Source organism: Notechis scutatus, chromosome 1 (assembly GCF_049901735.1).
Source record: "Notechis scutatus isolate UNSWTSFEM ecotype Mainland chromosome 1, rNotScu1.2, whole genome shotgun sequence".
NCBI lineage: Eukaryota > Metazoa > Chordata > Lepidosauria > Squamata > Elapidae > Notechis > Notechis scutatus.
Genome location: NC_142009.1, coordinates 314,683,812 through 314,699,290, shown reverse-complemented (window position 1 = coordinate 314,699,290; position 15,479 = coordinate 314,683,812). Strand labels below are relative to the sequence as shown.

Sequence of the window (15,479 nt, the reverse complement as noted above, 5' to 3'; positions counted from 1 at the left end):
ATTAGACCGCCCTCTTACAAAAAATAGTGTTCCTCTTGAAGACAGGCCAGCAGCGTCCTTAGAGCTTTCCAAAAGTTAATTTTAAAAAATGAATTGTTCTGGAGGTGTTTGGGGATCAATGAGTGATGTCCTTCTGTTTCTTGTATTTCTGGTATTGTTTGGGGTTTTTCTACCATCTGTTCCACATGGCTGCAAGGTCTCCTTGGTTTGCTCTGGCTTGCCTACTTCTTACAGAAAACTTTGTCAATGCATGGCGAGATCGGGGATTTTGTTTTTCATCTAGTTTGTCACAAGACTGGGCATGCTTTGGGTTGATCCAAAGTCCCCCAGCTGGCTTTTGTGCCTAATGGAAAGAACCTGAGCTTTTCCCGCTGTTTTGGTTTTAATTTTTTTACTGTTTTTTACTGTTGTAAACCACCAGAAGTCAATCGATGTACATATTTCAAGAACATATATAACATGATATATAAATAGAATAAAATGCCAATTAATTAAGTGCTTCTTGGGTCCAGGTTACCTAAGAGAATGTCTCCTTGTATATGATTCCCTCTTGTTTACTGAGATAATCTGTGTTTGCTCATATTTGCCCCATCCAGCCATCCCTGTGGAGTTTCATGAAAATGATGGCTACTGCTTTTAGGGGAAAAAAATCTCATATTTTAGTTCAGTTTCTAGATGAAGATTATAAATATAATTCTTATCTTAATTCTGGTTCCAACAACATTTTTGTCTTTTTTGAGTTGGGGTAGACGGGGTGGGATTCAAAATTTTTAACAACTGGTTCTATGGGCCTGGCTTGATGGGCGTGACTGGGTGGGCCTGGCTGTGGTTACGTGACTGGGTGGGCGTGGCTTGGTAGATGTGGCTATGTGGTCATGTGATTGAGTGGGCATGGCTATGTAGTCATGTGACTGGGTTGGTCAAAAGAGAGAAACCCACTTTAACAATGCTCTTGGAGAAGGGGGTTGGACTAGATGAGCTCCGAGGTCCCTTCCAGCCCTGGATTGCTATGCTGTTTCAAAGCATTCTCTGAAGCTGCGTCTAGTGCCAGGGTTTGTGGTCCTTCCTTTCTCTCCATCCATCTCCCTCTCTCCATCCGTCCATATCTCATTCACTTTCCCTTCCCTTCCCTTTTTCTCCCTTCCCTCCCTTTCTTTCTTTCTCCATTCATCCCTCCCTCTTTCTTTCTCTTTCTTTCTTTTAAGAGAAAGAAAGAAAGAGAAAGAAAAAAAAGAAAGAAAGAAAGAAAGAGAAAGAGAAAGAAAGGAAAGAAAGAAAAGAAAAGAAAAGAAAAGAAAAGAAAAGAAAAGAAAAAAAGAAAGAAAGAAAGAAAGAAAGAAAGAAAGAAAGAAAGAAAGAAAGAAAGAAAGAAAGAAAGAAAGAAAGAAAGAAAGAGAGCTACCATGCATCCCTATGCTATTCATGGTATATTTTCAGCTGGAACCTCTTTCTACTTAAACCTTAGTACAACACCCAGATATTTAAAGCCATTAAACATCTTGGATTAATCTTGAAACTTTTTGCATACTTGTTCTTAAACAGAAAGAATTTTGTTTTAAAACATATGGCTTCAATTCCAGAGCTACTTTTTATGAAGACCAAGTCATGAAATGGGAGATTGGAAACAAAGCAAAGGTTAACCTTCTCATTCTTTTTAACCCCTTCCTTCTTATGTGGAAGTGAGCCTTTCTACTTGTCATTTTATTACCAAGAATTTACCACTATCTTCAAATTACAGAGTTGCCTTCCAACAACAAAAAACACAAGTTTGCAAACTGCCTGAATAGTAACACAGCATGTTAAATATCGAACCACAAAGTGGAAAAGGGAAAATATCTGTGACAAATATTTACTGTGTTTTTTGCTTGTCAAATTTAAAAGGCCATTGGACGCCATAAAGGTTGTGATAGCAATAGAAGTAATGATGTAACCATGAAGCAGCAGCTAGGCAAACTGCTGAAGAGTCTGAATTATGCTTTGGAAATTGTGTAATGTATGCTCTGAAATTGAGCAAACGAATGAGACCGAAAGGTAAGCTGTTCTCTTCAAAATCCACTCTGAGCTTACCCACACTAAGCCTGGCATGAAAAAGCAGAGCAACTTACTTGCTTTGAAGAGGAGGATATGGAAGAAAGAAAGAAGATCGGCTTCAACAGTTTTAGGAGACAGCATAGTTTTGTTTACCTAGAACATTCCAAGGGTATGGATGACCAGATTTAGGTTTAAATAACTACTCCAAATGTCCTTTTGGCTAAACATTTAATCCAGGCATACTGGATGGCTGCATGCTCCCAGGAAGCTGCAGGAAGGCCTCTTAGGTCCAAAACGGGGCCTAGCAAGACTCCCTGGAGCCTCCTGGGAGCAAAATCAGGGTGTGGGGGCCGCCGCACCCCCGTGCCCCATTTTCACTCCCAGGAGGCCTCCCTGCACTTACCTGGGAGCCAGGCGGGCCTCATGGGGACTCCCGGGAGGCATGGGGCAGGGTGGGTGGGACCAGCCGGCCATTGGAACTACCAGTTCAATGAACTGGATGTAAAATTAACATCCGGTTCGCTCAAACCGACCCGAATCACCTGAATCCCACCCCCGCGATAGATGCCATGCAAGATATTTTTTAAAGGATCTGCTGAGGGCCCTTTCATTTTAGCTATAGGCTCATATCTTACCTACGGTTTTACATGTTAAAACAATCTTGTAACCTGCCATAGAATATTTTAATGGAAGGTAATATGCAAAATATGGCCTTGGAGTACAAAATGAAGCAGGGCACAGGCTGACAGAATTTTGTCAAGAGAATACGATGGTCATAGCAAACAACCCAAGAGACAGCTCTACACATGGACATCACCAGACGGTCAACACAGAAATCAGATTGACTATGTGCTCTGCAGCCAAAGATAGAGAAACTCTATACAGTCAGTAAAAACAAGACCAGGAGCTGACTGTGGCTCAGATCATGAGCTTCTTGTTGCAAAATTTAGGTTTAAATTGAAGAAAGTAAGGAAAAGCACTAGGCCACTCAGGTATGAACTAAATCATATCCCTGATGAATATACAGTAGAGGTTTACAAATAGATTTAAGGAATTAGATTTGATAGACAGAATGTCTGAAGAATATGGATGGAGGTTCGCAACATTGTACAAGAGGCAGCAACTAAAACCATCCCAAAGAAAAAGAAATGCAAGAAAGCAAAATGGCTGTCTGAGGAAGTTTTGCAAATAGCTGAGGAAAGAAGGGAAGCGAAAGGCAAGGGAGAAAGAGAAAGATACACCCAATGCAGCATTCAAGAGAATAGCTTGAAGAGATAAGAATGCCTTCTTAAATGAACAGTGCAAAAAATAGAAGAAAACAATAGAATAGGGAGGACCAGAGATCTCTTCAAGAAAATTGGAAATATTAAGGGAACGTTTCATCTAAAGATGGGCATGATAAAAGACCAATATGGCAGGGACCTAACAGAGGCAGAAGAGATTAAGAAGAGGTGGCAAAATTACACAGAAGAACTACACAAAAACGAGCTTACCATCCCTGATAACCACGATGGGGTGGTTACTGACCGTGAGCCAAACATTCTATAATGTGACGTGAAATGAGCTTTAGGAAAACTGAGCAATGACAAAACTAGTGGAGGTGACAGTATTCCAGCTGAGCTATTCAAAATCTTAAAAGATGATGCAGTAAAAGTGCTACACTCAATTTGCCAGCAAATTTGGAAAACTCATCAGTGGCCACAGGATTGGGAAAAGGTCAGTTTACATTCCAATTCCAAAGAAAGGCAATGCCAAAGAATGTTCAAACTATTGCACCATTGGACTCATTTCACATGCTAGTAAAGTTATGCTTAAAATCCTGCAAGCTAGGCTCCAGCAGAATGTGGGTTGAGAACTACCAGAAGTACAGGCAGGATTTTGAAGAGGCAGAGGAACTAGAGATCAAGTTGCCAACATACGCTGGATCATGGAGAAAGCTAGGGAATTCCAGAAACACATCTACTTCTGCTTGATTGACTATGCTAAAGCCTTTGATTATGTGGATCACAACAAATTGTGGCAAGTTCTTAAAGAGATGGGAGTACCAGACCATCTTATTTGTCTCTTGAGAAATCTATATGCGGGTCAACAAGCAACAGTGAGAACTGGACATGGAACCACTGATTGGTTCAAAATTGGGAAAGGAGTCCAGCAAGGTTGTATATTTTCGCCCTGCCTATTTAACTTATATGAAGAGCACATCATGAGAAAGGCAGGGCTAGATGAATCAAAAGTTGGAGTTAAGATTGCCGGGAAAATATCAACAACCTCAGATATGCAGATGATACCACTCTAATAGCAGAAAGTAAAGAGGAATTACAAAGCCTCTTGATGCGGGTGAAGGAGGAGAGTGCAAAAGTTGTGAAATTCAACATTAAGAAAACTAAGATCATGGCATCTGGCCCTCTCAATTCCTGGCAAATAGATGGGGAAGAAATGGAGGTAGTGATTTTATTTTCCTGGGCTGCAAGACCACTGCAGATGGGGACTGCAGCCAAGAAATTAAAAATGCTTGCTCCTGGGGAGGAAAGCTATGTCACATCTAGACAGCATACTAAAAAGCAGAGACATCATCCTGCCAACAAAAGTGTGTATGGTCAAGGCTATGGTTTTCCCAGTTGAACTAAATCCTTTGAACTATGGTGCTGGAGAAGACTCCTGTCAGTCCCTTGGGCTGCAAGGCAAACAAACCGGTCAGTCCTCCCCTGATGAATATACAGTAGAGGTGACAAATAGATTTAAGGAATTAGATTTGATAGACAGAATGTCTGAAGAACTATGGACGGAGGTTCGCAACATTGTACAAGAGGCAGCAACTAAAACCATCCCAAAGAAAAAGAAATGCAAGAAAGCAAAATGGCTGTCTGAGGAAGTTTTGCAAATAGCTGAGGAAAGAAGGGAAGCGAAAGGCAAGGGAGAAAGAGAAAGATACACCCAATGCAGCATTCAAGAGAATAGCTTGAAGAGATAAGAATGCCTTCTTAAATGAACAGTGCAAAAAATAGAAGAAAACAATAGAATAGGGAGGACCAGAGATCTCTTCAAGAAAATTGGAAATATTAAGGGAACGTTTCATCTAAAGATGGGCATGATAAAAGACCAATATGGCAGGGACCTAACAGAGGCAGAAGAGATTAAGAAGAGGTGGCAAAATTACACAGAAGAACTACACAAAAACGAGCTTACCATCCCTGATAACCACGATGGGGTGGTTACTGACCGTGAGCCAGACATTCTATAATGTGACGTGAAATGAGCTTTAGGAAATCTGAGCAATGACAAAACTAGTGGAGGTGACAGTATTCCAGCTGAGCTATTCAAAATCTTAAAAGATGATGCAGTAAAAGTGCTACACTCAATTTGCCAGCAAATTTGGAAAACTCATCAGTGGCCACAAGATTGGAAAAGGTCAGTTTACATTCCAATTCCAAAGAAAGGCAATGCCAAAGAATGTTCAAACTATTGCACCATTGGACTCATTTCACATGCTAGTAAAGTTATGCTTAAAATCCTGTAAGCTAGGCTCCAGCAGAATGTGGGTTGAGAACTACCAGAAGTACAGGCAGGATTTTGAAGAGGCAGAGGAACTAGAGATCAAGTTGCCAACATACGCTGGATCATGGAGAAAGCTAGGGAATTCCAGAAACACATCTACTTCTGCTTGATTGACTATGCTAAAGCCTTTGATTATGTGGATCACAACAAATTGCGGCAAGTTCTTAAAGAGATGGGAGTACCAGACCATCTTATTTGTCTCTTGAGAAAGGAGGTGGTGTTGCTATATTCTATAAAAAATCCTTACATCTAAAAAATATCCAAGTTACCCAGGAGCTTGCCCTTCCTGAAACCATCATCTGTGAACTATCCTTAAATATCACAATTCGATTCTTACTATGTTACAGAGCACCTGATTATGACATCGAACATGTAAACAAGCTAAATACACTACTAACATGGGCTACATCCTGCCCATACCCTTTTATCTTTCTTGGAGATTTCAATCTACCTCATATTGACTGGACCCTAAATAATTGTACAACTGAAATCATACACACAACCTTCTTCAATGCTATTACAAATCTAGGTCTTGAACAACTAGTAACCAACAACACTAGACTGAACAACTGCCTCGATCTCATCTTCTGCAATAGTTTGAATTTAATTTACCGAATACAAACCAAAGAACCCTTTTCCAGTAGTGATCACAATATGATTGACTTTTGCCTCAACATACGTCCACACAAAAATCACCACAACGATGTCATCCCTAGTTGTAACTTCAAAAAGGCAACTATGATCTTATAGATAACGATCTCTCATCCCTCGATTGGCAATCTCTATTCACTGGATGCAATACTGTTGAAGACCATTACAACATATTTTTACTTGAAGTCAAAAGAGTCATCAAACTATATGTTCCAACAACAACTCCAAAAACAAAACAAAAAGCAGATTACCCATATCAATAAGGAAACTTCAATCCAAAAAGAGATCACTCTGGCGGAAAAACAAATCTGGTCACGTTGCTAATTTCAAAAACCGATACAAAAATTTATGCCACCAGATAAAGACCGAATGCACCAATTACCACATTAAACAAGAGGAAAACCTTCTAAGCACCAATTCCACCCGTGCTTTTTACAATTTTGTAAACAACAAACTAAAAGACTCAAGGTCCATCCCTCCCTTGATAGGACCTGATGGTAAAGACTGCAGCGACGACACCATTAAAGCCAACATCTTTAACACATTCTTCGGCTCAGTGTTTGTAAACAGTAATGGATCATGCCCAATGTTTCCTAGCCGTACCACAGACAACAATAATGATCTAATACATATCGATTTTACAGTAGACAACGTTGAAAAAGCACTACGCAACCTAAAACCATCTCTATCTATTGGACCGGATGGAATATGTGCCTACTTCTTAAGAAAACTATCCGCTGCCATAGCCAAACCTCTAAGCATAATCTTTGAAAAATCTTTCAGAACCAGCTCCTTGCCCAACCTATGGTTACAAGCCACAGTCATTCCCATCTTCAAAAAGGGAGACCCAAGCCTAGTTGAAAATTACAGACCAATCTCCTTATGCTGCGTCACCTGTAAAGTCATGGAATCAATTATTAACCAATCCATCATCCTCCATTTAGAGACAAACAACCTACTCTCCAATAAACAATTTGGTTTCAGAAAAAAACTATCCTGTAATCTGCAACTCTTACACTGCAAAAAACATATGGACTACTCAACTCGACCAGGGCAAAGCAATAGACGCAATCTACATAGACTTCTGCAAAGCCTTTGATTCAGTGGTACACGACAAACTACTCCTAAAAATAAAATCTTATGGTATCTCTGGACAACTGAATAACTGGATAGAAGCATTCCTGTCAAACAGACAACAAATGGTCAAAATTGGGAACGCCCTATCAAATCCAGTACCTGTCAATAGTGGTGTTCCCCAAGGCAGTGTTCTAGGACCAACTCTCTTCATAATCTACATAAACGACCTTTGTGATCATATCAAGAGCAATTGCGTTCTCTTCGCTGATGATGTAAAGCTGTTCAATACCACAGACAATACTACTACCCTTCAAAAAGATCTAGACTATGTATCTGAATGGTCTAACATATGGCAACTCCAAATCTCAACAAATAAATGCTCTGTCTTACATATTGGTAAAAAAATCAGAAAATAAAATACAAGCTGAATAGTCAAGATCTTGTTGATGACCCAAGCTCTGTAAAGGACCTGGGAATACTCACCTCTAATGATCTAAGTGCTAGGGCTCACTGCAACTACATAGCCAAAAAGGCATTAAGAGTTGTTAACCTAATCCTACGTTGCTTTTTCTCTGGTAATATCTCACTACTAACCAGAGCATACAAAACATTTGCTAGACCAATACTCGAATACAGTTCATCAGTCTGGAATCCTTATCACGTATGTGATATTAACACAATTGAGAAAGTCCAGAAGTATTTCACAAGAAGAGTTCTCCACTCTTCTACCCGTTATAGAATACCTTACGCCACCAGACTCGAAATTCTAAAACTAGAAAACCTCGAATTACGCCGTCTTCGGTCCGACTTAAGCATGGTATATAAAATCATACATTGCAATGTCCTACCTGTCAATGAATACTTCAGCTTTAACCATAACAACACAAGAGCACACAACAGATACAAACTCAAAGTAAACCGCACCAAACTTGATTGCAGGAAATACGACTTCAGCAATAGAGTGGTCAATGTCTGGAATACTCTACCCGACTCTGTAGTCTCTTCCCCAAACCCCAAAAACTTTAACCTTAGACTGTCTACTATTGACCTCACCCCCTTCCTAAGAGGTCTGTAGGGGGCGTGCATAAGCGCACCAACGTGCCTACCGTCCCTGTCCTATTGTTTCTCTTATTCTTTTATTTTTCTTATATGTACCCATTTCATATATTCACAACTATGTATACACTTGTACTTATTATCTTGTAAACAATTGACAAATCAAATAAATAAATAAAATAAATAAATAAATAAATCTATATGCGGGTCAACAAGCAACAGTGAGAACTGGACATGGAACCACTGATTGGTTCAAAATTGGGAAAGGAGTCCAGCAAGGTTGTATATTTTCGCCCTGCCTATTTAACTTATATGAAGAGCACATCATGAGAAAGGCAGGGCTAGATGAATCAAAAGTTGGAGTTAAGATTGCCGGGAAAATATCAACAACCTCAGATATGCAGATGATACCACTCTAATAGCAGAAAGTAAAGAGGAATTACAAAGCCTCTTGATGCGGGTGAAGGAGGAGAGTGCAAAAGTTGTGAAATTCAACATTAAGAAAACTAAGATCATGGCATCTGGCCCTCTCAATTCCTGGCAAATAGATGGGGAAGAAATGGAGGTAGTGATTTTATTTTCCTGGGCTGCAAGACCACTGCAGATGGGGACTGCAGCCAAGAAATTAAAAAATGCTTGCTCCTGGGGAGGAAAGCTATGTCACATCTAGACAGCATACTAAAAAGCAGAGACATCATCCTGCCAACAAAAGTGTGTATGGTCAAGGCTATGGTTTTCCCAGTTGCAATATAGTGTGAAAGAAAGGCTGAGCGCTAAAGAATTGAGGCCTTTGAACTATGGTGCTGGAGAAGACTCCTGTCAGTCCCTTGGGCTGCAAGGCAAACAAACCGGTCAGTCCTAGAGATTAGCCCTGACTGCTTTTTAGAAGCCCAGATTCTGAAGATGAAACTCAAATACTTTGGCCACCTAATGAGAAGGAAGGACTCACTGGAGAAGAGCCTAATGCTGGAAAGATTGAGGGCAAAAGAAGAAGGGGATGACAGAGAATGAGGTGGCTGGATGGAGTCACTGAAGCAATTGGCGTGAGCAGCAGACGTGAGCTTAAATGGACTCCAGAAGATGGTAGAGGACAGGAAGGCCTGGACGAACGTTGTCCATGGGTCGCGATGGGTCAGACATGACTTCACAACAACAAAAAATATTCAAAATGTTAATAAATCAAATGCTGATTTCAGCTTATTAGTTTTATAAATTGCACAGATGTTTTTCTCATTCTTCATGAGGTTTTTTTTCCCCTTTGTATTTTGTGACACTGAATTTACCAATGTTAACAGCTTTCCATGAAGGGCTGGATAGACAGTTAATATGGCAGACAGGTATCAATCCATCCATCATATTCTGCCAGTCAGAACAATAAACTTGTCCTCATAAGATATCAACACTAGTCACTCTGATTGATGACATTCTGACTCTGATATTCTGCTCATGTTGCATCACTTGAGGAAAATGTTTCTACATCAATAATTCTTGTGCTATGTAGATAAGAGTAACAAAGCATATGATTCATCTGCAGAGACCATGTGCAATTGCAAATAAAGGAAGAGTAAACCACAACTTCATGGAAATTATTTCTTCATCTTGAAAGTATTTCTTGTGATCAGGGCAGTTCTCATATTATTCTAATATAACCATATAATACTCACTTTAGAGCTTCATCTTTTAAATAAATAAAACCGTGGTGTGTCAACACGATATTGAAAACAAGAAAAATATAGTAAAGAACAAGGAAAGAAAAAACTAACAGGATAAAAACAAAGATATTCTGAAATTTATGTATCTAACCAAACCATAAATACATCTCTAAGAAGAGATACAATTTTCAAAATATCCATTCTTAATATTTCTATACAAAAAGACTTTTCTATAGATACTGGTATCCTAGAAGGAATTATTTTGTTAATGAAACTAAAAAAAAAATTCTTAAATTTATTTATCACCTATCTCACTGTCAAAGGACTCTGATATAAAAGCCTTTCTCTTTCCAACAACCTAAACAAGAACGGAAAAGTAATAGATTGTTCATTTATCAAAAAAAGCCACCACAGGACATTTTTTGTTTTGGTTTGAAGTGTTCCATGAATTCAACTATTCTTACTGTTGAGCAAAACAAAGCTCAATGAATAATGCTTATCTTAAAATATACAGGTGTTTGAAATCCTTGACCTACCTCAGGATCTTCTAATCTAGCCCTTGGAGTAATGTATACAGGTATTCTAATTAGTAACCACCGATAGTTATTTTCATGAATTTATCTAAGCCCTTTTTAAAATTATTTTATTTATTTATTTATTTGATTTGTCAATCGCTTACAAAATAATAGGCATAAGTATAAACATGAGTAAGAATACAGGAAATAGGTACAAATAATTGAGAACGACAGGGACGGTAGGCACGATTGTGCTCCTTACAGACCTTTTAAGGAATGGGGTGTGATCAATAGTGAATAGTTTAAGGTTAAAGGAATGGGGAATTTGAGGATGTAACTACAGAGTCAGGTATTGCATTCCAGGCACTGACCACTCTATTGCTGAAGTTGTACTTTCTGCAATCAGGTTTAGAGCGGTTTACATTGAGTTTGTATCTGTTGTGTGCTCTTGTGCTGTTGCGGTTGAAGCTGATTATTATTGGCTAGTGGTCATCACTACATGAGAGGATGCTGCTGCTTCTTTTATCCTTCATCTGAATTTCCTTGGATCATTTGGGTGACTACTGCTAGAGAAAAAAAATCCTGCACTGAGCAGCACATTTATTCTGTATACAGGTAGTTGTCGGTTTACAATGGTTCGTTTAGTGATGATTCAAAGTTACAACAGCACTGAAAAATGTGACTTAGGACCGTTTTACATAGTTACAACCTTTGCGGCATCCTCATGATCATGTGATCAAAATTCAGGTGCTTGGCAACTGGTTCATATTTATAACCTTTGCTGTGTCCCAGGGTCATAGGGTCCCCTTTTTGCAACCTTCTGACACATAAAGTCAATGGGGAAGCCACATTCACTTAATAACCCTGTTAGTAACTTATCAACTGCAGTGATTCACTTAACAACTGTGGCAAGAAAAGTCATAAAATGGGAGCACTTAACAAATGTGTCACTTAACAGAAATTTTGGGCTCAATTGTGGTTGTAAGTCGAGGACTACCTGTCTATGCTATAGGTATATACTTTCTGAAGCAGAAATAATTAGTTATAAATGACCTTGAGTTTTGGCTTTCTCTGTGGTTAGGGATAAACATGGGGATTTGCAAGTTACAAGGTTCCTTCCGGGAGTAAGATATATACATGCAAACTAATGGTTTACAAGTTTAATGAATTATTTATTCCTTTATTATTATTACAGGGCAGCCTCTGGGCAATTTAAAACAAAGTAATGGTACAAAAAAGATGCTGTACAATATAAAATACACAAAATGTATCATCTGTTTGAACAACACACTGTCTGTCTATATGAAACTATCAAATCTACTGTCAACATTAACACCCACACGAAGATTGTTTTTCAAATGCTTCGGGCAAAACCTCATAATTGTACTAACTGCTTCTAGATTCCTGCCTTTAATCAGCAATTTGTTCATGCACACAACTATATACAGAATAAATAGCAATGCAATTATTTAATCTTTTTAGAAAATTTTTAAAAATCCAATTACTGCTCAGTTTCTTTACTACATAATCAGAATGATTAGATACAATTGTGCAATATTTTTATATATTTTTCAATATCAGGGTATAGATTCTAATTTGGCTGGGGATTTATTTAAATAGTAATTGAGAGCCCAGAAACTGAAGTAGGATAGACGGAACTATTCAGATATTTTGATTGTTATAAATTTAGGTGTTTTAGAAATGAAAGTGATGGACAGACATGATCTCAGTCTCGGTTGGACTGTCACACAGAACAAAAGGTGGACTTATTCCCTATAATTCAATCTACTATGAAAGAGATTCAGGTTACACATCAGGAAGAAGTTCCTGACTATAAGAGCTGCCAGCCAGTGGAACAGGCTGCCATCTGAAATGTTAAATTCGCCAATGCTGGAGATCCTCATGTAATTGGACAGAGATGATCTAATATGGATCCTTCACCTAGTAAGAACTGAACAATATGACCTCTAATGTTCCTTCTGACTTTATAATTCTCTTACAACACTTTGGTTTATTTTTTAAATATAATTACTCCAGCAAAAGATCTATATGGTATTAATAAATGTATTAGTAGATACTGTACTACAGCTAAATCTAACTAAAGTTTAAATAAACGGATATTACAAGCAACCCTCCATTTAATGTAATGAAGCTTAATTTACAAAAATTACAATCCTCCATTTAATCCAATGAAGCAATATACAAAATCATGTTCACAAGACTTGGCTTTATATAAATACCAGTGCTGTCACCCTAGAAAATGAATTGCGTGTCTGTGAGTGTGTACATGTGTGCTTTAATCACCAATATAAAAGTAAACTCAGTCTACCAGATGAATTGTGGATTCTATTTCTCTTTTGTTAGGTGTTGTTACAGCGAAGTAGCTAAACCCTATGAGACTATAACTCTGTCTTTAGGTTAATGGAATGTAGGTTTTGCAAACCTGCCATTTCATCCTACCTTGTTTTAAACGGATCCCTGCTTACAACTAGGTGGTACAAAATTTCAGGTTTACAAAAGTTATATTTCATTTACCTAAAAGCAAAGTATCACTACACATAGTCTAATGCAAAAACAACAGACTTGCTTGCTTGCTTGAGACTTAAGCTACTGCTTGGCTCTAAATACACACATTAGTCAAGATTTTGTGAATAGCCTTAAAAGAATCCTTTCCCACAAACTCTTGGATTCCTCCCTTCCCATAAGAATTTCCCTGCCTCAAAAAGCAGGGGAGAGGTGAGCCCTTTTCATCATTGGTAAATAAACGGATTGTAAAACCTATTGTAAAAGCTAGCCTCCAGCTGGAAATCTGACATGGGCCTGATCAACCACTTCTGTCCAGTTTCCACAAGTAAACTGGCTCAAGGACAGAGTTTTAAAATACGGTAAATGCAGCTTTGTGTTCTAGCAACCAAGCTGATGAGTAATACTGCATGGACAGAAGAGAGAGGTTATGCACACCCTAGCCACAACCTGGAGATCTCCAAGAGTGGTGACTAAGTTTCCATATCTGCAGCCAGCATGGCCAGTGCTTGATTAACTAATACTAGCTTTGGGCTACAAACTGCAGATGACAGACAGCAAGAGCCTACAGAACCATCCTGCAGTCTGACATTTTGTAGTCCAGATCTGGCAGCCAGCCCTAGGCTTCACTGAGTGAGGAGTATATTTCAACTTTGTTACGTTTTCGTATCCCTCTTTTTCCCCAGAAAATCCCAAAACAGTTTCGAAGAGAATAAAAAAAAAAAAAAGTTTGCTAAAATGCTCGAAAGCATAAAAGAAAATTCATTTGAAATAGTAAAATAGTTTTTCTTAAAAAAGAAAAGAAAAGCAGTAAAGTAAAATAAATAAAGTAAACTAAACTACAGTAAACTAAACCAAACTAAACGGCAATTTGGCCACGTGGTCCAATAAACGCTTGGGTAAATAGAGCTGTTTTCAAATAGCCAGAAACTGTAATCCCGACATCTGGGAGATATCAAATACACGAAGGCTTTCAGCTTTAAATGTTAACAAATCTCGCAGCATCCCCGTAATTTCCACCGACATTTAACTACCGGTTGTGCGGGAGATCGCGCCGCGTTTGTCGGTTCGCTTGGCGCAGGATGGGCGGATATCCAACTCTCGCATTTGGCCCGGACTGTGAAACGGCCGCTTCCTCCTTCGCCCGCTTTTCTTTTCTTGTTTCTTTAACCCCTTTTGCTAACTCTTGCAATCGAGCGGCCCCGCGCAGCCCCGGAGAACTTGTGCCACGTCCCCGCGCGGGAGGAATGAGGGAGGATGCAGCAAACTCCAAGCAGACTGAAGCGAAAAAGTTGGGAGCCACCGCGAAAGAGAGAAGACCTTCCGCTGGTTGACTTACCGGGCTTCTTGCCCCACCATTCTGCCCACTGCACGGTGAGATCGCTGTCACCTCGGATCCAGCGCACGACCTGAAGGATTAGGTAGACTACGAAGCTCCACACCGCAATGCACGGAAGGCAAAGCTCCATGGCGCGTAGAGAAGGCGAGAGCGCGGCAGGAATTGAGACCAAGAAGAGCCCCTTCTTATAAGCAGCAGGCTGGCCTTTTTTTTTTTCCTTTTCGCCCGCTGTCCCAAGCAGGGAGTGGCCGCTGGGTACAGACAAGCCCTTTGCCCGGGGTAGAATGGCTTTTGCGGGGGTGGAGTTACTTCTCCCCGCCTCCCCTCATCATGTGGCCTTTACAGTCCCCCCACCGCTTGGTTTGCAAGAGGTTGCTCACAATTTCTGTTTTGCAAAGGGATTTAAGGGGGGGTAGCCGGCTTGGGCTCTGGGGGGGCAGAGATCGGTTTAGGGTGGGGCGTTTCGGGCAGTGGCGACGGGTTGCTTCCCTGCTCGAAATAGCAGTCTGGACGTCAGCCAGTCGCTAGACGTTCTTGTGAAAACGTGGGAATGAAAGCTGTCAAGGGAGAGGAATGAATCCCAGATGACAGGCTTTTGTGCCTAGGGACAATGGTGAGCTGAGAAGGAGATACAGTAGCCAAATCGCAGAAGGAAAGAACGGAGTGGTTTGTTCCCGTGGCAGCTAAATTAAAAAAGGTGGAGGATGTGAGCATTAACTAAATATCACCTTATTCTCCTCTTTTGCCCTTAGCTCCTCCTTTAAATAGAATAGTTTCCATCACGTTATAAACCACCTGCTCTGAAAAGTGCTGTCTTCTGTAGATCAACTTCTATTACATGCATAGGAATTTTACATGAATAATTAGAGTTGTCAATTTTACTGCTACATTTACCTTCTTTCAATTTTTTTGCCCAGTTTCTTTTTTTTTCTTTTTTTCTCCTTTTCTTTTTTCTTTCCTTTCCTTTTCTTTCTCAACTTCCCTCTTCTCCTGGCGTTTGTTTGTTTTTTTCCCACAGAAGAAAAAAAATATTTGTCCTATTTCTATTTCTTTTGTCGATGTTTCCATTCCTTGCACTCC

The 15,479-nt window shown here is 39.6% G+C and overlaps 1 protein-coding gene across 1 annotated transcript in view; it reads right to left on the bottom strand.

Annotated features, from left to right (window-relative positions):
* The window catches only part of DHRS7 (dehydrogenase/reductase 7), a 32,677-nt gene extending 18,032 nt beyond the window's left edge, over window positions 1-14,645 (bottom strand). Inside the window, exon 1 of the mRNA XM_087952337.1 lies at window positions 14,400-14,645. Within this exon, the coding sequence (XP_087808463.1) occupies window positions 14,400-14,529 (130 nt within the window). The 5' untranslated portion in view covers window positions 14,530-14,645. The remainder of the gene's footprint in view (window positions 1-14,399) is intronic.
* Between the last annotated feature and the right edge of the window lie 834 nt (window positions 14,646-15,479).